This window comes from Equus asinus, chromosome 5 (assembly GCF_041296235.1).
Source record: "Equus asinus isolate D_3611 breed Donkey chromosome 5, EquAss-T2T_v2, whole genome shotgun sequence".
In the NCBI taxonomy this organism is placed as follows: Eukaryota; Metazoa; Chordata; class Mammalia; order Perissodactyla; family Equidae; genus Equus; species Equus asinus.
The window spans coordinates 113,654,672-113,673,037 of record NC_091794.1 but is presented as its reverse complement, the minus strand read 5'-3'; the positions used below and the strand labels follow the sequence as shown (position 1 = coordinate 113,673,037).

The 18,366-nt window shown below is 63.7% G+C and overlaps 2 protein-coding genes across 4 annotated transcripts; both read right to left on the bottom strand.

Moving 5' to 3' along the window:
• Window positions 1-2,501: 2,501 nt before the first annotated feature.
• On the bottom strand, window positions 2,502-5,177 carry TNFRSF18 (TNF receptor superfamily member 18). Its single transcript, XM_014863183.3, has 5 exons — window positions 4,920-5,177; window positions 3,959-4,078; window positions 3,348-3,435; window positions 3,038-3,240; window positions 2,502-2,970 (listed from the first exon to the last, which is right to left on the bottom strand). Exons 1-5 carry the CDS (start codon window positions 5,074-5,076, stop codon window positions 2,846-2,848), a joined length of 693 nt encoding a protein of 230 aa, XP_014718669.1. The 5' UTR covers window positions 5,077-5,177; the 3' UTR covers window positions 2,502-2,845.
• A 4,871-nt stretch (window positions 5,178-10,048) lies between these two features.
• On the bottom strand, window positions 10,049-14,046 carry TNFRSF4 (TNF receptor superfamily member 4). 3 transcript variants are annotated; one of them, XM_014863180.3, is made up of 7 exons: window positions 13,498-14,046; window positions 13,077-13,199; window positions 12,515-12,616; window positions 12,123-12,189; window positions 11,262-11,458; window positions 10,984-11,112; window positions 10,049-10,891 (listed from the first exon to the last, which is right to left on the bottom strand). In XM_014863180.3, exons 1-7 carry the CDS (start codon window positions 13,643-13,645, stop codon window positions 10,821-10,823), a joined length of 837 nt encoding a protein of 278 aa, XP_014718666.1. In that variant the 5' UTR covers window positions 13,646-14,046; the 3' UTR covers window positions 10,049-10,820. The 3 variants fall into 3 exon arrangements, with proteins under 3 accessions (XP_014718666.1, XP_014718668.1, XP_070367465.1); XM_014863182.3 differs by lacking the exon at window positions 10,984-11,112 and having other exon boundaries at window positions 13,498-14,013; XM_070511364.1 differs by having other exon boundaries at window positions 10,236-10,891; window positions 10,984-11,458; window positions 13,498-14,013.
• Between the last annotated feature and the right edge of the window lie 4,320 nt (window positions 14,047-18,366).

Sequence of the window (18,366 nt, the reverse complement as noted above, 5' to 3'; positions counted from 1 at the left end):
GGAGAGCTGCTGTGGCCGGAAGCACTTCTGGGAACACAGGGTGGCCTCTGGGCCCTTATCTGAGGCTGAACAGACACTGTGGACCCCGACCCCAGGGGGAGGGGCTGTGGTTTTCCGGGACAGCTGGAGAGCTGCTCCAGTGGGGTGGGAGTTTCCAGGGGAAGCGGCGAGGGGCCTGGAGAGGCCTGGGCAGTCTCACAGTGGGGACTTTCTCCAGGCTGGGCTGCCAGGAGCTGCAGGTGGCACATACCTGCCACACTGCAGGAGGCTAGGCTGAGGGGGGATGGGAGCCTCTCAGCACCACCTCATCTCAGACCAGCCCTCACCCCTTCCCCACGTGCAGCCCCCCATTGTCCTAGGCGCTGCCCCCCATTGCACACCGATTCCCTCTTCCAAACTTGGACGAGGCCACCCCTTCCTAGGACCCCTGGCATAGCCTCTGCACACCCATGCCCTGGGGTCTCCACTGACCCTCCAGCCTCAGCCCTTGTGCCCCCAGGGCCCTGCACAGGCCCTTTACAGGCAGAGTTGTCCTATGAATCACCGTGACTGGGCCCCTTCATCCCCTCTCTGCTCTGGGGGCTCTGAGCTGGGGCACAAGAGGGCCCAGCCGAGCTCGCAAATCGAGGGGCCCTGGGGACTCTGAGGAGGCTGCCTGGGGAGGGACGTGTGCCCAGGAGAGAGGGAAAGTGGGAGTGGGCCGAGGGAGCTGGGATGACCATGAGATGGGGCAGGTGTAGCCAGGTCGGGTAGAGGGCATCCCTGCTGGGGGTCTGTGGTGGGAAGGGGGTGGATGCTGCAAAAGCTCCCGAGACTCCCCAAAGCCCTGAGCTCCCTGAGCCAGAATCCTCCTGGCCCCCCCAAGCCCAGCCAGACCCTCCCACCCTCCTCCGAGCCTGAATCCAACTCCGTCCCCACCCTCGCCTGACCTGGGCCTTGGAATCCCCCACCCCACTCTGCGTCAGACCTGACGCCCCCTCACTGACATTCCGGGCACCGTGGCTCCACGAAGGCCGCCCACGAGGAGTTTCCGGGCTGAGTCAGCCTACCACGCATCACCCGAGAGGCCCCTCGGGACCATCGCGGGCAGGCCACCAGCGGTTTCTCAGGAAGGCCTGCGGACAATCTGACTCCCGGCCCCTGCCAGGGCAGCTGAGCCAGGCCTGGGGACCCCCAACCCCCGGGGCAGCCTGAGCAGCACCTGGGGAGGGTCCAGGCCAGCTGTGAGCACCCTGTGGGGGTGGGGCAGTCAAGTGACCCAGGCAAGGAGCAAGCCCCAAGACAGCCAGCTTCCCCAGGGAGGGTGGGCGAGGGGTGGGCAGGACAGGAGACCTGGCCTGGAGACAGGAGCACACCCCCCACCTGGTGTGGCCAGCACTGCATCCCCCGCTGTCCCCGTGATGGCCAACCAGCTCACCAGGCATGTTTTTGTTTGTTAGCTAATTCGCCTGGATCCTCACCCAGAACTCAGGCTCCACGGGGTCCCAGAGCCCAGGACCCAGGAGGCACTGAGGAGGTGCTCAGGGACGAGTATTTCTCTTGTGGGTAAAGTCACGAAGGAGTCGTCCTTCCAGGGGCAGAATTGGGCTGTGCTGTGCTAGGCCAGTGGGGTGATGCGCCAGGAGGGACCCATGCAGATCCCCTCTTCCCCCACCTGCTACCAGCTGCTTGGCCCACCCGGCCCCCTGCCACGGGGACTGGAATGGGGTGAGAACCGATGAGCTGGGGAGGCTCTCCCGGGCCGCGTGCAGGTGGAGGGGAGGACACAGGCTCTGTGCCTGTGTGTCCCGGGGAAGACACAGGAGAGGGGTGCTGGAGCATTGGGGCTGCAGGCAGGTGGCCAGGTGTGGTGTGCTGCACCTGAGGGCACTGCTACTGACACCAGTCTCCACCGGCCCGCCAGCCACGCCCTGGACGGCTGTGCCAAGGAGTCCTTATCAGTTCTCTGTGGGGTGTCAGCCTGGCCAGGAGGCGAGGAGGGTGCTGCTCACCTCCACTGGGTGGGACCCGGAACCATGGCCCGAGGGAGCAGGGCCGGGAGAAAGGGAGCTGCCCTGCCCACCAGGAAGTGTGGGTGTAGAGACCGACCTCGCCCTGGACTCAGGCCTGAATGACATAGGGCAGGCACCTCATAGGGGCCAGCAGGCTGGGCAGCCAGCCCAGAACCCAGAGTCCAGAGCAGCAGTGGCCCAGAGACCAGACACAGGCCCAGAACCCAGCTGTCCCAGCATGTGACAGGCAGACCAGCCGGGGGGAGGGTTTGGATAGGCTAGCGTGGAGCACAGAGGGCAGGTGTCCAGCATGGCACCCCTCCTCCAGGAAGCTTTCCAAGCCCCATGGTCCCTGCTGAGCGCTGCACCCTGGGCTGGAATGACCCCGACTTCCGCCCCACCCCAGTCCTGCCTAGGCTGGGAGGGGACTGGGGCACCATTGGGGGAGGCCCTGGGGCCCTCACCTCATCTCTCTGTCGCCCTACTTCCCCCAGCACACGTCCACTCAGATCACTGAACAGTGTTTATTGAGTGCCGCCTGCAGCCAACTCCTGTGCTGGGCACGGCCTCCCATCCTGAGAACAGGGGCCCACAGACCCCACCCCAGCAGGGCTGCCAAGGGACAGAGGCAGCCACGGATATGTCTGTGTCGCCCATGGTGTCCGGTCACTGCTGCTGCCTCTTCTGCATGGTCCGGGGGACTAGTCCTAGTCACCACCCCACCCACTTCCACCATCGTGGGGAGCAGGGCCGGGCCCGAAGCAGGGCACAGAGTCCTTGCTCCTGAGGGCCAGCCCTGGGAGGGCTCCTGGGAGGGTCTGGCTCGGGGTCCACTGACGGAGGATGGCCAGGCCTCACACCCACAGGTCCCCCAGTTGGCCCTTGTCCTCTGACAGCTGCTCCCCCCGCTCCTCCTCAGGGAACTGGCAGCTGCAGGCATCCTCAGCTGGTGGTGGTGCCTCCAGGAGCAGCTGGGTCTCTGCAGAGGGGCTGTGGTCAGCAGGGCGGCCGGAGGTCCACCTCCCCCGCCCCAGGGCACCACTGACCTGTGGGGCATCCTCGCTGCCTCTTCAGCTGCCAGACGTGCAGGCCAACCTGGGCCACAGTCAGGATCAGGATGCAAGTGGCCACCACAAGGAGGACGACAGTCAGCAGGTCGTGTGGTTCAGTGGGCAGCGGCCACGGGCTGCACACGGCATTGTGCGTCTTGTTCCCGGGGAATGTGGTGGGAAACCCAAACTGGGAGCAGCTGGGACACACGGACACAGAGTCCTTGGTCAGCCCAGGAGGGACAGGAGAGGCCCCTCCCTCAGTGTGGGCTTGACTGCCCGGCCGGCTGAGGCGCCCAGGACTCACTCTGCCCACGGTTTGCAGCGGCCCTCGCGACCCCCAGAGAAGGTCCCTGCAGCACAGTCCACACATGTGAAGCCAAAACGAAAACTCCCTGGAGACAGACAGACCGACACTCAGGCTTTGGGGTGGCTCAAGCGGGGTCTGTCTGGGGTCCAGCAGAACAACCCCACACCCTCATCCATTTGACAGAGGCCTCTGACGCTCGCAGTGCTGGGACCCGGGGTACACCAGCGCCACGTGCGCCCCATTCCAGGGCAGGCGTCATGGGGCAGCAGCCTTGGAGGACCTGCGGCTGCGAGCCTGGGCTGCGTGGAGGCTCCCGGGGGCATCAGGACCCTCACTCTGGACAGAGAAACCCAGGCTGAGCGGGAAGGACTCCCCAAAGCTGCACGGGCAGCAGGCGCCATGACTCAAACTCGGGCCGTGGTGCTAAGCGACAGAGCAGCCCCGACACTTGGGCTTTGTGGCACCTGCGATGCTGGCGTCTGCTGCCCGAGGACATGCCAGTCCTTCTACACTTACACACCACTCGCCAGACACCTGCCCCACGAGCTCCGGTTGCACCCCTGGTCCGCCCCCTTGGCCTGCTTGGGGAGCAGCCGCCAGCACCTTACCGTGGGGCTGTGCCTCCTGGCCCGGCGGGCATGGGTGGTGCTGGCAGCTTGTGCACCGCGGGTCGGCACAGTGGAACTCAGGCTGGACACACGTGCAGTTCTGCTCAGGACAGACCTCGCCTGGAGGGAGGCACGCCAGCCCTCTCAGCAGCTGGGCCGAGCCCTCCCTCCCTGGGGCTCCCGCCAGCCTTCCACAGGAACGAGGTGTCAGGCAGGGCAGCCTGGAGCCCCCCGCCTCAGGCAGCCCCAGGGGGCGGAGGCACCTGTCTGGGAGCCCGGACTCTGCACTGGACCAGCAGTGTCCGCCCGTCCTGGATGCCCAGCTCCTCAGCCCACAGGGCCTGGCTGCATCCCCCCACTGTCCTGAAGATAATCCCACCCAGGGTGACTGTGACTCGGCATGTGACAGGAGCTGACCCTGTGGACACGAGAGTCACCTGAGGCCTGTGCCCCTCCTGCACTGCCCCCAGCAGCCATGCCCCTGGAGGCGGCCTGCCTGTCCTTCCCTGCATCACTGTCCACCACTCCCACCACACAGCCTCCCCTTCTCACCCGCCCAGGCCCCAGCAGGTGACGCTCTGGGGTGTTTTCCTGCAATATTTGTCCCCAGACTGGCACATTCCACCTGCCCCTCACCCAGGTGGGAGGCAGGGGGCGGTGAGGCAGAAGGCGGTGGGCTGTGACCCCAAACTGGGCAGGCAGTGGCCTGGGTGATGGCCAAGGGCTCACTTCCCACTCAGTAGGAACCAGGACAGCCCTCCTCCACCTCGGGACCCCAGCAGGGTCTTGGGAAAGGCTCCCGCAGCCCTGGCCCCTGGCTCCTCCTGGGGCCACTGGCCTGAGCCGATCGAGCGCCGCCTCCCCCTGCGAGACTGCTCTGGGACCCAGGGCAGGACCGCCGCGGCCGGGTTTGAGCACGGGCAGGGGGCGCTGCAGGTGGCCCTCGGGCTGGGCGCCTTACCCGGGGCGCAGGAGCGGCAGCAGCGCGCGTCGGTCCCCGTCCCACGCAGATGGCGGCCGGGCCCGCAGCTGGGACCCCCGGCGGCGCGGTGGCCCAGGCCGAGCGCGCACAGCAGCGTCAGGCCGCACAGGGCCACCCGCGAGCCCCTCGCCCGCATGGCCCCCGCCGCCCCCTCTGAGCCGCGGAATTTAGGAGGCCCGGCTCCGCCCCCAGCGGGACACGCCCAAACCTGCCCGCAGCCGCGCCTCTGCCGCGCCCCAAGGGGCGAGAAGGTGTTCCCAGCGGGACCTCCAACACCCGCGACTCCGGAGGAGCTACTATGTGTGATTGTAATGGTGGGTACGTGTCATTTCACATTTGTCGAAACCTCAGAATGGACGGCGCCCCGCGACCCCACTGCAAGCTGTGGGCTCTGGGAGACGATGCCCTGTGGGTGCAGGGCCTTAGCTGTAACCAACGTCCCTCTGTGGGGTGTGGACAGTGGGGGAGGCGCTGCATGTGGGGGGATATGGGAATCTCTGTACCTTCCCCTCATGCTTGCTGTGAACCTAAAACTGTTCTAAAAAATAAAGTGTATTTTTTTAAAAATGTACCGACCTGGGTGGGACCCTCAAGGGGGCGGGGTCTCAGGACAGGCTTCAGGTGAGGAGGGGGTGTTCAGGAGACACACTGCAGGGTGATCTGGGGGGCCCTAAGTGTTTATGCCTTTTGCCCAGGAATTCCCACGTAGAAACTAAATATGTCCCAAATGTGTGTGCGTGTGTGTGTGTTGTGGGGGGGACACAACTACATCCCCAGCCGTGTCACAGGGGGCGCGAGGTTGGGGGGGTCAGAATGTTTTCTATGCAAATCCTGTGGCCACCAGGTCTGGAGGGATGGGGTGTGGGCGAGGGCCGTGGGGTCGGTGCAGGAGGCGGGTGGCAGACAATGTCCTGAGTCATCGCAGGTGGGCAGCGCCCAGGGGCGGGCTCTCAGGGGATCCCCCAGCGGGGCAATTTGCTGTGCCCCCTCCCTCCTGGCTGAGGCCCCTTCCCACCTCCAGCTTTCTCGGGAGGCCCCACAGGCTTTCAAAGATCTTCAGGGACCCCAAAAGGAGATGGAATGAAGTCCCTCATCCTCCGTGAAGCCCCAGACCTGAGCCCACGCCCGCCCTGGCGGATCCGCACCACAGGACGGAGCCCATCAGGGCTTAGAGCCCCTGGGAGCCCCGTCACACCCTCAGCCCAGGCACCTCCTCGGGACTTGGGGTGCTGGAAAGGGCTGGCGAGGAGACGCCAGGGCAAGGATTGAACCTCAAGGACCTGAAGCTCGGGGCGGAGGCAGTTTGTCCAGGTCCAGCTCTGACCACTGGACCAGCTCCAACCCAGATCTCCTCAGACAAATCCAGTCTCCTTGGAGGCTGTGGAGGGCCCCTGACGGAGCTCTGGAGCCACAGAGAGCTCACCGTGAGGCTGTCCCTTGTCTCTCTGAGCCTCAGTTTCCCCATGTGGCATGGAGGGGTTCTGTGGCGCTGCCTCCTCCAGTAAGCCTCTCTGGATTGCCCAGCTTATTTCCCTCCAGCAGAAGTGCAGGGGGAGCTGAAATGCTCGGGGAGCGGGGCAGGAGCCTCAGGGTGTGACCATGGCTGCGCCCATGGCTGGAGGTGTGGTGACAGCCACAATGTGGGCAAACCCAAGAGAACTTATTCAAGCCCCTTCAAGACCTGCAGCCGCCACCTCACCTGGGGCAACAAGCGTCCTTCTTCCGAAGGAACCGACAAGAACGAGCAGTTGGTGACTCCGCTTTGCTCTCCAGCCTCTCCTCAGAGAAAGGGGGGGGGGGGGGACTCCAGGGTGGTGGCAGCTCCAGGCTGCCAGAGGGCCGGGGGTCCGGAGGCCCTCTCTGAAGAGCCCCAGGGTCTCTGTTCAGCTCCTCGGTGGGAAGGTGGGTCTGAGCGCTGGGACAGGACAGGAAGGGAGGCCATCTGGCCTGACCTGGACGCTGGGTAGAGCCGGAGAAATGGGCAATTCTGGACCTTCTGCCGCTGCCCATTTTAAAGGCCTGAGAAGTCAGGTCTGTGCCAGCACAGGGTCACCCAAGGTAAATGCCCAGTATACTGTGGCCCAAGAAATTATGATAAATCCCCTACAAATGATGCTTGCCAGACCATGTCGTGCATCGGCCAGTCCTTCTGGAAGCAGGGACAGAGTTAGAACCTTCTGGAAGTGGTGTGGGGGGTGCGAAGGTGCAGAGGAGGAAGCTGGGCTGGGCAGGAGGACATCCACTGTGGGGTCCTGCGGGGAGAGGCCGGCCCGGCCCAGCAGGCACCAGGAGGGGAGGTTGTCCGCGGGTGGGGCCCGGCCCTTCGTGACAACCATCACACACCACGGACATCAGAGCGCCTGAATCCTGTGCCCACAGAGATGGTGGCTGTGAGTGGGGCCCTCCAGAGGCAAGAGTGACGCCAGCAAAATGTCAGCGCTGGCGTCGGCCTTCCTGTCCCAGCAACTCCGGAAGGCCCCTCCCGGCCCAGCCGCAGGCTGAGCGAGTGAGCGAGTGTCTGTGACCGGGCAGTGGGTCGAGAGGAGATTTTTATCTGCTTGTCTGTATTTTCCAATGCTTTATGAGCGTTTCAGCTCCCACGAGTAACACGCGTTCATGGCGGCTGAGGGTTCACAGGGAGCCCTGGCGTTAACCAGAGAGGCCATGGTGGGTGTGGAGAGAGCCCAGGGGCACACCCAGCAGGGCAGGAGGGGGCACCAGGTGGGCCCTGGCAGAGGGGCCGGGTGGGGAGTGTGCTCAGGGGCAGTGTGGAAGCTGAGAGCAGGTGACCAACATCTGTGAGGCAGACGAAACAGCGGGCTGGACAAGGAGCCTGGCTGGGGGAGAGATGGGAGGCCTGGCGGGGAGGTTCTTTCCCATGACCTTCAACCTTCCAGGCCCCAATGACCCAGCCCCCCAGCCCCCAGCCCCACAGCCCCTCCTGGGGACCCCTAGCCTCTGTGCTGCCCTGGAGTCAGTGGTGCCAACTGCTGCCTGTCTCAAGGGCAGGGATGACGTAGTTTTGCCCCCTGCTGAATCCTGCTCCAGAGGACAGGGACGGGCAGACGCTGCTGGCCAGATGCAGGATGGCTCGGTCTTCCCTTCACAGCAGCGGGAGGTTCAAGGGAAGGGTTCAAGGAGAGAGGGGTTGGATGGGACTCTGGGGAGAAAGCTGACCCAAGAAACAAGGAGAGGCTGGGGGCGCTGGGGTTCCGCCTAAAGCAGAGCCCTGAGTCCTCACGGACCAAGTGTCCGTCAAGAGGCCTTTGGCTGAGGGATGCCGCCAGCCGTGAAGGGCATTCACCACCTGGCACCATCAGGATACCCCAGCAGGAGGCAGCGGGGGGTCGAGAACCTTTCTCTGCTCTGCCACACAGAAGGCAAGTCCTAGTCAGTGGGACTGGAGGGCCTCGGCCAGCAGGAGCGGGAGGGGGCAGCGGGAGAGTGAGAGAGCCAGAGGGGAGCCTGCCAGGCCGCCTGCCAGGAGGCCGCACATGGTCACAGTGAACCCGTGCAAAGGCGCCAGGGCCTCTAGGGCTCTCACTCACCAGTAGAGCCAGCCTCTCACGCCTGGGTGGCGTTTTCTTTCTGGCTCGTGGTACAGTACAAACACCGAGGGTGGGGCCTTCGCCTCCCGTGCCGCGAGGACGTGAGTCGTGGCTTGTGGTTTCCCTCACGCGGGTTGGTCACACACCCATTGAGCTCCTGCGGCTGATCGGGCTTCCTGTGCACTCTTCAGCCTCGGCTTCAGGGGAGCTTTTTAAACCAGGTGCAACGTGCGTGGCGAAGGGCCTTTCACCAGTGGGCACCCATGTTCCAGGACGCTGGCCCAAGGCCCGCCTGCAGCCCAGGGCGGGCTCTGGCCCCAGACGGCGGGTGGCTCGCTGCCCCTTGGCCTTGCCTCCACATCGGGAGGTGCTGCGTGGAGCAGGAGCACCCACCCTCAGTGCTGGCCAGCCGGCCCCCTCTGAGCGTGCTGCACTGTCCTTGTCCACTCTGCTCTCAGTGGACGCTCCAGCTTTTCCACTTTGGGAGCTTTTTGCATAAAGCTGCTATGCACGTGTTTGTTCACACCCCAGTGGACAGAAGTGATGCGGCCCTCGTACCAGTTGCCCGGCATTAACCCAGCACGTGTGGTGTCAGAGTCAAAGGCGCTCAGCCCCCTCACTGCTTCTTTGAGTTATGTTCTCCTGTAAATATCAGTTTCTTTGACCTTTGTATCCTTGAAGTTTGTTACAGGGAAACTGATATCCAGCGAAGAGCAAGCAGCTGAAGCTCCCCAGACCCCAACTCCTCGGCTTCCTGGCGCCAGTATCCACCACCCACCAGGGAGGCAGACAGCCGAGGACACCCACCTGCGGATGCCCCTCTCTGGCATGTCTCCCTGCAAGGAGCCTCACAAGGCCAAACGCAGGCTGGTGGGAAGGCGCCCGCCAGCACCGCCACAGGCTCCCTCCCCACAAGCAGCCGCACTCCTCGCAACCTTTAAAACCCCTACCTCTCATCTTTCTGGGAAATGAATTTGAGGGCTTACTCTCGTCTCCCAGCTGAGGTCACCCGAAATAGACCCCCTGCCTTGCCATCAGCCTGGCGCTCCAGTTTCTTGTCTGGCCCCTCTGGTGTGGCTGGTAAGGAACCTGTGTTTGTGTCTGGTAGCACAACCAGTTCCCCAAAGTGGCTGCTACCTTCAGGCCCACCCATGGCCTGGGAGTGTGAGCGCCACCCACTACCAGGGACTCCCCAGTGGCACTCGGCCCTGGACCCAGAGCACACCAAGTGGACCCTGGGGGATGTGGGGCCCTGCGGGCACTGGTGGGGAGTCTTGGGGGTCACCACGCACTCAGGTTTAGCAGGGCGCAGGTCCTGAGGGGCCAGGAGAAAGAAGAAACGGACACTCGCTCTCTCTCCTCAGAGGGGCACACGGAGACACGAGGGTGGTCCTCAAATGCCCCGTTTGGGACCAGGGCCTCAGGCTCCCACCACTAGCACCTGCCCAGGATCCCTGCCCATGCCCTCTCGACTGGCCCCAGTGCAGGGCCGTGGGTCCGCTCCCCCAGGGTCAGGATCTAGTCGCATTAGCGGCTTCTGCATTTGCCCAACAAGCCGATAGCGTTGTCCCTCTCCCAGCACATTTATTTTGGCCTCCCCTACACACAGGGACTGGGATGGGCCCAGAGAATGGGGAAGGACAGCGGCCCTGGGGTCTCGGAGTGGTCTACTCGAGCCCCCTGCCCCACACCCCTTCGTCGGTTGGAGACCCCACCCCAGCCCCCTGGTGCCATCAGAGACCCACATCTGCCAACGTCATTTATTGGGGCACCACCCTGAGCAGGGAGTATGCACAGCATACATAGCAGAGCCCTAGGGGGCCAGCCCAGGAGCACCTAAAACGGAGCAGGGCAGGGTGACAGGCACTGGGGCCATGGGGTGACAAGGTCACAGGGTCATGGGGCAATGGGATCATAGTGTTATGGGGCCATGGGCAATGGGGTATGGGATAATGGGCTGATGGGCTGATGAAGTGATCAAGTGATGGGGTGACAGGGCAAGGAGGTGACGGGTGATGGGATAATGGGGTGATGGGACAATGGGGTGATGGGGTTATGGGTCATAGGTTGATGAGGTGACAGGGCGATGGGACAATGAGGTGATGGGGCAAAGGGGTGATGGGGTGATGAGGTGTTGGGGTAATGGGCAGTGGGTTGTTGGGGTGATGGAGTGATGGTGTTGGGATGATAGGGCAATGGGGTGATGGGGCAATGGGGTGATGGGGTGCAGCGGCCTGCACCTGGAAGTGCTCCCACTGCCCATGAGATCCGGTGGACCCTCTGGGGCCCCAGCCTGGAGAGGAGGCACTGGCTCCACCCCAGCAGACGCTGTTCAGATCTTGGCCAGGGTGGAGTTTGCATCAGCATGCTCCTCTTGGATGGGGGTCCGGAAGCTGTTTCCTCCTGGGGAGGAGGAAGGCATGATAGGTGGGAGGTGGGCAGGGGTCTCACCCCTCCAGGAGGCAGCTGGGCTGGGGCCCATGGTGGGCACTCACCGGGGGGCTTGGGGACGTTGGGTGGCAGCCTCCAGGCCCTGTGGTGCAGGAACAGGGCCAGCACAGCAGCCACGGGGGCAAGTAGGCCCAGGCCCAGGGCCAGGCCCAGGATGGCGGCCAGCTCAGGGCCTGCGGGGAGGCAGGGCCTGCTGGGGTGGGGTCCACCACAGGACAGGGTCCACCACAGGAGGGCCCTAGTGAGGCAAGAGGGCAGCTCCCCCCATCCCCCATTTTGGGTTGAAGGAAGGCCCTACTGGGGTGAGGCCAGGCCCACTTACCCCTGGGAGGCTCTGTGGGGGGCATGGAGGGCCCCTGTGAGACCCTAGGCCAGGAAGTGGTGGGCTGGGTGGTGGGGGCCCAGGCTGGGGGACCCTGGGTCTCCCAGGGTAGTGTGGCTGGAGGGCTTCTATCCTCACAGACAGCATCCGAGCTATTGCTGGCCAGCTGCAGAGTGCGCTTTCCCGCCGAGGTACAGCTGAGGGGGGCAGGGGTGTTCATCAGGCCAGAGGCCCCTTGACTCCTACCCAATCGATCAGATGGGCCCAGGACTGGGACAGGACTAAGGAGATGTGAGGAACCATGGGGGGTCCACCCTGGGTCATTCAGGCAGCATCAGATTCCAGACCAAATGTGGCCAGGAGAGAGGCCAAGGACCCTGCCCAGGCCCCCACCCCCCAGGAAACCTCATCCCACCCTGCAGGGTCTCCAAAGCCCCCTGCTCTGCCTCCCACACCCTCATCCCCCCATTCCTTCTTGTTCCCTCTGCTCCCCACACTGGCTGCTCCTGATCTTCTGCCACCTGCACCTTACACTCCCGACCCAGGCTGGCTCTTCTCTTCCTGCCCCCACCACGTATGCCCTGCAAAGACAGGAGCCTCCCAGCTGTGGAGGGGGAGGGTCTCACATGCTCCCGGGGCCTGGGCTGGGATCACACAGGCTCCCCACTCCAGCCCAGCAGGAAAGCCAGTGGCAGGAGCATGGGGGCAGGGGCCGTGGAAGGCCAGGGGTCATGGGAGCCGGGGCCATTGTAGGGGGCAGGGGCCAGGAGCTCCCCCAGCCAGTGGCTTCCTGCTCCTTGGCCTGGCCCCCCGTTCCAAGGCGCCTAGGCCACCTGAGCCCTCCAGCCCTAGGAGACTCACTTGGTCCAGGGCTTGCAGGCCTGGTTGTTGCCCGGAGAGAAGTGTCCTGGGGGGCACGGGGCACAGTCTGCAACAAAGACAGCAGGACAGGCTCTGCCCATCTGCAGCTGCTCTGGGGGCCTGGATGCTGCAGCTACTGGGGGCTGGGCCTGTGGGCACTCACCGCCCATGGGCCCCAGAAGCCTCTCCCTGCCCACATTCCTCCCACTGGCCCTGATCCAGATCCCCCTACCCCCATCTTGGCAGACCTGTTGGAGAAGTGGCATTTGGCCTGGCCTGGGGTGACAGTTGTGTTAAATGGGGAAGTGACAGCATGTAACATAAGGATGTGCCTCTCTTAGACGTTTCCCAGGGCCCCCTCAGGCACATGCTGCCCCCCACCCCTGGCTCACCAACTCCCAGCTTGTAGCCATGCTTGGGCTGAGTGCCAGGCCGGCAGCGGCAGACGGTGTCCTGTGTGGATGTGCATCTCTGCTTGGGTTCGCTCCCACTTCCTGAGGCGGCGGGGCACAGTTGGCAGGGTGACCGGGATGCCAAGCAGGCTGGAGACCTGAGGCCCGGGGTCCGCAGCAGCCTCCCCAGACCAGCTGCCCCCTCACAGCCTGCTGGCCCCTGGTTCTCTCCAATCCCTGGACACCGTGTCCCTCCTGGCCACATTGCCCCGGGGACGGCCCTGTGGCAGCTCCAGCCTCCCTCCCCACACTCCCTCCAGCCTGCAGTGGGACCCTCTGTGGCCCTTGGCTCCCAGGTCTAATCCCCGACAGGCCGTGTGGCCCACACATGCTCCACGTGGCCTCAGCCCCCATGGGAGGAGGGAGATGCCCCTGGGGGATGCCTCGGCTGCTCACGGGACCCCCAGGGCGGAGCAGACGCCCTGTGGTCTAGGGTTTGTTTCTGTGGCTTCTGTGAAGGTGGGTGCTGGGCGGGCCAGGGTGCGGCGGGCTGGGCACTCACTCTGGTTGCACTGGGTGCAGGGCTTGCAGGCCTCGTAGTTTGTGGCCTCGTTGTAGTAGCCGGGCTTGCACGGGAGGCACACCGTGTCCTTGCGTTGGGTGCAGCGGCTCTCCATCCCGTACCCTGTAGCGGGAGGCCAGGGTCAGGACTCGGCACAGCCGGGCCCTCCCATCCTGGCAGCCCTGCCCAGCCTCTGGCTGGCCCAATGTCCCAGGTCTGGCTCCAGGTCACCCAGCACCCTGTCACCCTGAGTCCACTTGCCCCACAACACCTGTGCCCTGTGACCCCATCTAAGTGTCCTGTCCCCATGTCCCCTGTCCTCTCATCCCCATGTTCCGTCCTCATGTCCCCATGTCCTTCATAGCCATGTCCCCGTGTCCCCGCAGGTGCCCCTCCCCAATTCCATGGCCAGGCCACTCACCTGGATCACACTCTTGACAGCACCTGCCGCCACTGGGGTAGGTGTTCCCAACACAGTTTTGCCCGGCTGCAGCGCCCAGCACAAGTCCGAGGAGCAGGAGGGCTGCACAGGGTGCCCTGGGCCGCTGAGCCTCCACACACATCCTCATCTCCGCTGGCGGCGCAGGAGTCTGGGGTTTTTCCTTGCAGGATGTGGCTATAAGGGCTGCGGGGGAGGGGTGGGGCGGGCAGGAGGAGGAGGGGGCCAGGAGGAACGAGGCCCCAGGAAGGGCTGGTGCCCCCAGACCCAGGCTGGTGGCGGAAAAGCAGCTTGTCTGGGCAGCCCCCCAACAGACTGTGGCTTTCTCCTCTGCCCTGGGCCCTGGGGTCCCCAGCCCCTCGGGCCCCCAGCCTCTCAACTATACCCAGTGATCTCGGGCTCAGCCCAGCCAGCAACTGGGCACCAACCCAGACCCCTCCTGCAGCGTGCAGACCTGGGGCCAAAGTACGGACCCCGCCAAGGCCAGGCCGGATCCTCCAGCCCATCTGGTCTGCACCCACCCCACACACTAGACTCCTCCCACTCCCCTCTCACAGGGAAGGTGGAGCCCTTTTGGCCAGATGCCCTGGCTGCCCCCTACCCTGCCCAGCCCAGACGAGCTGCCTGAACCAGGGTGGTCTCAGGCCCCTCCACCTAGCTCCCCCCTTCTGTGCACCCACTTTCCCTGAACAGGGCACACTCATGAGGATGAGTGAGGGGCTGCTCCTGCAACCCCCTGCAGAAGACCACGTTCATGCCAATCCTCACCCCCTGGGCAAAAGGATGCACAGCGCCCATCGGTAAACTGAGGCAGCACAAGGAGTCGGGAGACATATCCCTTCACAGTCTGGACCTTCTCCCCAACATCAGCTGCCAGGGGAGGGACAGCAGTGCCCCAGGCTCCAGAGTCTGGTCACCAGCCCAGGTGTCCTCATGACCAGTGCCCACAGGGTGAGTGTGCATGTGTGAAGGCATGAGGGCATGTGTGAGTGCATGCAAGCGTGTGCTAGTGTGTGAGCAGCTGAATGTGTCCCCAAATTTACACGTACTCAGAGGTGGGGCCTCTAAGGAGGTGATTAGGTTGGACGAGGTCACGAGGGTGGCCCTGACCCCAGAGGACTCATGTCTTTATAAGCAGAGGGTGAGACCCCAGGAGAGTACACAGAGAGACAGAGGCGTCAGGAGAAACCAGCCCTGCCCACGACCTCAGATGTCCAGCCCCCAGGACGGGGAGCCAAGACACATCTGTCCTGAAGCCACCCCATCCGCGGCATTGTTAGCAGACACCCGGGCAGACTCCACACGCTGCTGAGCAGCCTGCCCTGAATCCTGGGTGTGACGCGTGGGCCTGGGAACATGTGCAAGCCTGTGGCCATAGGTGTGCGGCACACGTGTGTCACTGGCCCCGTGTGCCAGGACGTGTCTGCTCCTGTGGGCACCTGGGTATGCATCTGGGGGTCCCATGAGGACAAACTGTCGGCGCCCACTCTGACCCCTTTGGCCAGACAGGGCCTGGAGGAGGGCCATGTCCCCTCTGGTGGCCGGGCCAACCCTGCCTCCCTGAAAACTCTGAGGGCCGCATCAGGGTCTCCCTGCCCCACCCCACACCCATCCTGGGTTGGGGACTTCCCGCAGCACCGCAGGAGAGGGAGAGGCTGGAAGGACCCAGGCGACCATCCCATGGAGCACTGGGCATCCTCGGCATCGGACTGGGCAGTCCCAGGACAGGTTGGGAGGGCCCGTGTGCTGAGTCACTATGGTGTGTAAAGGGAAGGAGCACATACACACACACACACGTGCACACATGCGTGAGTTTTCTTTCACACGCAGTTCTCTCTGACATAGCTGGGAGCCCCCGAGGCTGGGGAGGCTACACTGCGTTGTTTTTGTACCTTTAAGTATTAACCGCGGCACAGGATCACCTGTCCAACCATTCACTTAAAAAGGCTCAGGCAGGTGAGCAGGGCCGGGGCCAGGGGCCACGGTGGCCCCAGCAATCCACCAATTGATTGGTCATCTGTGAATTCCTGTTGGAGAAGTGGAGCACATTGTGCAGGGCTCTGCATGGCGGGTGGGCAGCAGTGACAACGGGGACTCTGGAAACTCCACGGCTCCCTTTCAGGCTCTGGCGTGGGGCGAAAAAGCCTGCGCTTGCCCCTTTCACAGGAGGAAATCAAGACACAGGATGGTAGGAACTCTTGCTTCCCACTTCCCGCATCAGTGGGGAGCTGGGCTTTGAAGCCAGCTAGTCTATCCCACCACCCCGGCCTGGAAGCAGCCGTTCTGGACCACTCCCTCGCGGGACGACAAGCTCTCCTAGTCAGCAGAGCCTCCGGTCCTCTCAATCCTCAGTTCTTCCCCATTTTCTCATTGTCAAGCCCTCGGGGAACAACTCTCCCGCATTTCTAGGATCTCTTCCCTGTCTGTAAGATGGGGACACGGGGAGGGATGTGGTGCTGCTCCTGGCTGTGCCCTGAGCCACCTCTGCAGCCTCTGAAAGACTCGGACACCTAGGCCCACGCTCTAGGAGGGGAGCTCCCCAAACGAGGCCCCCCAACCATACTCAGTCCCCTATCTCCTGAATCTTGTGATCACAAGGTGTCAGGTGCAAATGGAAGAGTCAGGTGGAGCTGGGACACTTCGTGGTATAAAAAATATTTAGTCTTCATCCCCACTTCCTGGCACACAGCTCGTAAAACCCCCAGGATCCTGGGTGAGAAGAGTCTCTGGGATGCTGCTGGGGTGATGGGGGGCCAGGGCCCTGGATGGCTGCTGAGGATGGGCTGGTCCCCAGAAACACCAGGGCAGGACTGGAGGGTGAGAACTGCCCACCCACCCCAACCTCTGGAGGGGAGGGGGCCAGGACGGAGTTGAGGGTCCAATCGATCACAGCTGCGTATGGAATCGCCACCAAAACCCTACACTAGCTGGGGCTTGGAGAGCCTCCAAGCTGGTGGCCACCAGGGCCGGGGCGGGGCGGGGGGGGGGGGGGGCCAGGGGCAGGGCGCGGATGGAAGCCCCAAGCCCCTCCCCCAGCCCGGCCATCCGGCTGCTCCTGCGTGGCATCCTTTCCACCGAGCCGCTCACAGTGAGTCAAGTGAAAAACAGAAAGTCTCGGGCGGGGGGCCTCCCGCAGGGCTGAGCTGGGAAGTCCCCACCGGCAGGATCGAGGGCACAGGTGAGAGCACCCAGCCCACCTGCGGGAAATTCCGCGCGGCCACGGAGGCCGGGGCAGGCCCACAGCGGGGTCAGCCCTCCCTGAGCCTCAGGGTGAGAGAGGGTCCGAGTGGTCTGGCATGCGTGGCGTGTGTGCCCATCTCCCACCAACCGGGAGAAATATCTTTTTCTCCTGCCAAGTAGACAAACCATAGTGGGCCCTGAGGTTGAGGAAGCTCGGGGTCTGGCAGGCAGTGCTCCACTCTAGGGTGACCTTCCCCATACCAGGGGCCATGTGGGGGCCGCCCACCCTCTGGTGCTGGTCTCTGCTGCCAAGGCTCCTAACCCCTGGCCCAGGACTCAGGGAGGCTCACGGTGACCCTAGGGCACAACTGTCCGTCACCCATATGCCCAGTCTCCATCCTAAGCGTCCAGCAGGGTCCCAGGCTCAGCCTGCACCTCTGTCTGCCCGAGCGTCACACACCTGCTCACTACCGACCCACCCACATGGGCCCAGCCCACTGCAGAGACCTCACTCCCACCACATGCTCAAGGCTGTTCTGTAAACAGCTTTTCCTCCTGTTTGGAAACCAAACCAGGTGTGACCACAAGCCCTGCTCCGCAGCGGCCCGGCCCCACACTGCTCGGAAGCGGCCCTATGACAGGGCTGGTCACACGGGCAGCTCAGAGTGGCCCCCACCCACCTGGCCAGAGTCCCCATCCCAGTAGGGCCTTGGAAGGCCCAAGTGGAATCGCTGGGCAGGTGAGCTGTCCACTGAGGTACCTCGGGCCACGGCTCAGGGCTCTGAGGGGGGGTAACTACTGGGGGGGCTAGGAAGCAGCCAGCCTGGTGGGCATATGGGGTCAGGACTTTCATTTATTTAAACCCTCACAGGGGCCGGCCCTGTGGCTGAGTGGTTGGGTTCGCGCACTTCGCTCTGGTGGCCCAGGGTTTCACCAGTTCGGATCCTGGGCGCGGACATGGCACCGCTCATCAGGCCACGCTGAGGCAGCATCCCACCTGCCACAACTAAAAATACACAACTATGTACCAGGGCACTTTGGGGAGAAAAAGGAAAAATAAAATCTTTCAACCCTCACAGCTCTATCTCCTTCATCCCCACATGCCCACCAAGCACCGGGCACAGCTGACCCCCAGGAAGGGCCTGGGGCAGTGAGCAGCAGCGACGCAGGTGATGGGACCTCAGACAGTGGAGGTCAGTCTCCCCGACGGCAGCCAGCACGGCCCCTCCTGTCCCCAGGATCCCAGCCCCTCCTCTGTCCCACATACTCAGCCTGGACTCACTCCAGGTGGCAGCTCCTCCCATCCCCTCAGGCAGTGGCCCAGGGCTCTCCTCAGATCTTCCCTTCTCTGTGCAAAACTCCCATTTCTGGGCCTGGCCCAGTGGCGTAGTGGTTAAGTTTGCGCTCCACTTCGGTAGCCCAGGGTCCGCAGGTTCAGATCCTGGGCACAGACCTAGCACCGCTGCTCGTTCAGCCATGCTGTGGTGGCATCCCACATAAAGTAGAGGAAGACTCAGATGTTAGCTCTGGGCTGATCTTCCTCACCAAAAAAAGGCAAAACAAAAACTCCCATTTCTCCAGGCCCCTCTGAGGTCTCTCCTAGGCCTGTGCTTTGGGCTCTTGACTTCAGATCTGCAGCCAAACCCCCGGCTCCTGCTCTGCCCTGCAGAA

Bases quoted from the DNA above. Each gene is read 5' to 3' on its own strand.
- TNFRSF18 (XM_014863183.3), bottom strand. From the start codon at position 5,076: ATGCGGGCGAGGGGCTCGCGGGTGGCCCTGTGCGGCCTGACGCTGCTG. The intron at 4,079-4,919 runs GTAAGGCGCCCA...GCCTCCCTCCAG, and splicing joins CTGCCGCTCCTGCGCCCCGG to GCGAGGTCTGTCCTGAGCAG. The intron at 2,971-3,037 runs GTCAGTGGTGCC...GCCCCTCTGCAG, and splicing joins GCAGCGAGGATGCCCCACAG to AGACCCAGCTGCTCCTGGAG.
- TNFRSF4 (XM_070511364.1), bottom strand. From the start codon at position 13,645: ATGAGGATGTGTGTGGAGGCTCAGCGGCCCAGGGCACCCTGTGCAGCC. The intron at 12,617-13,076 runs GTGAGTGCCCAG...CCGCCGCCTCAG, and splicing joins CTGCACCCAGTGCAACCAGA to GAAGTGGGAGCGAACCCAAG. The intron at 11,459-12,122 runs GTGAGTCTCCTA...TGCCCCCCTCAG, and splicing joins GCCTGCAAGCCCTGGACCAA to CTGTACCTCGGCGGGAAAGC.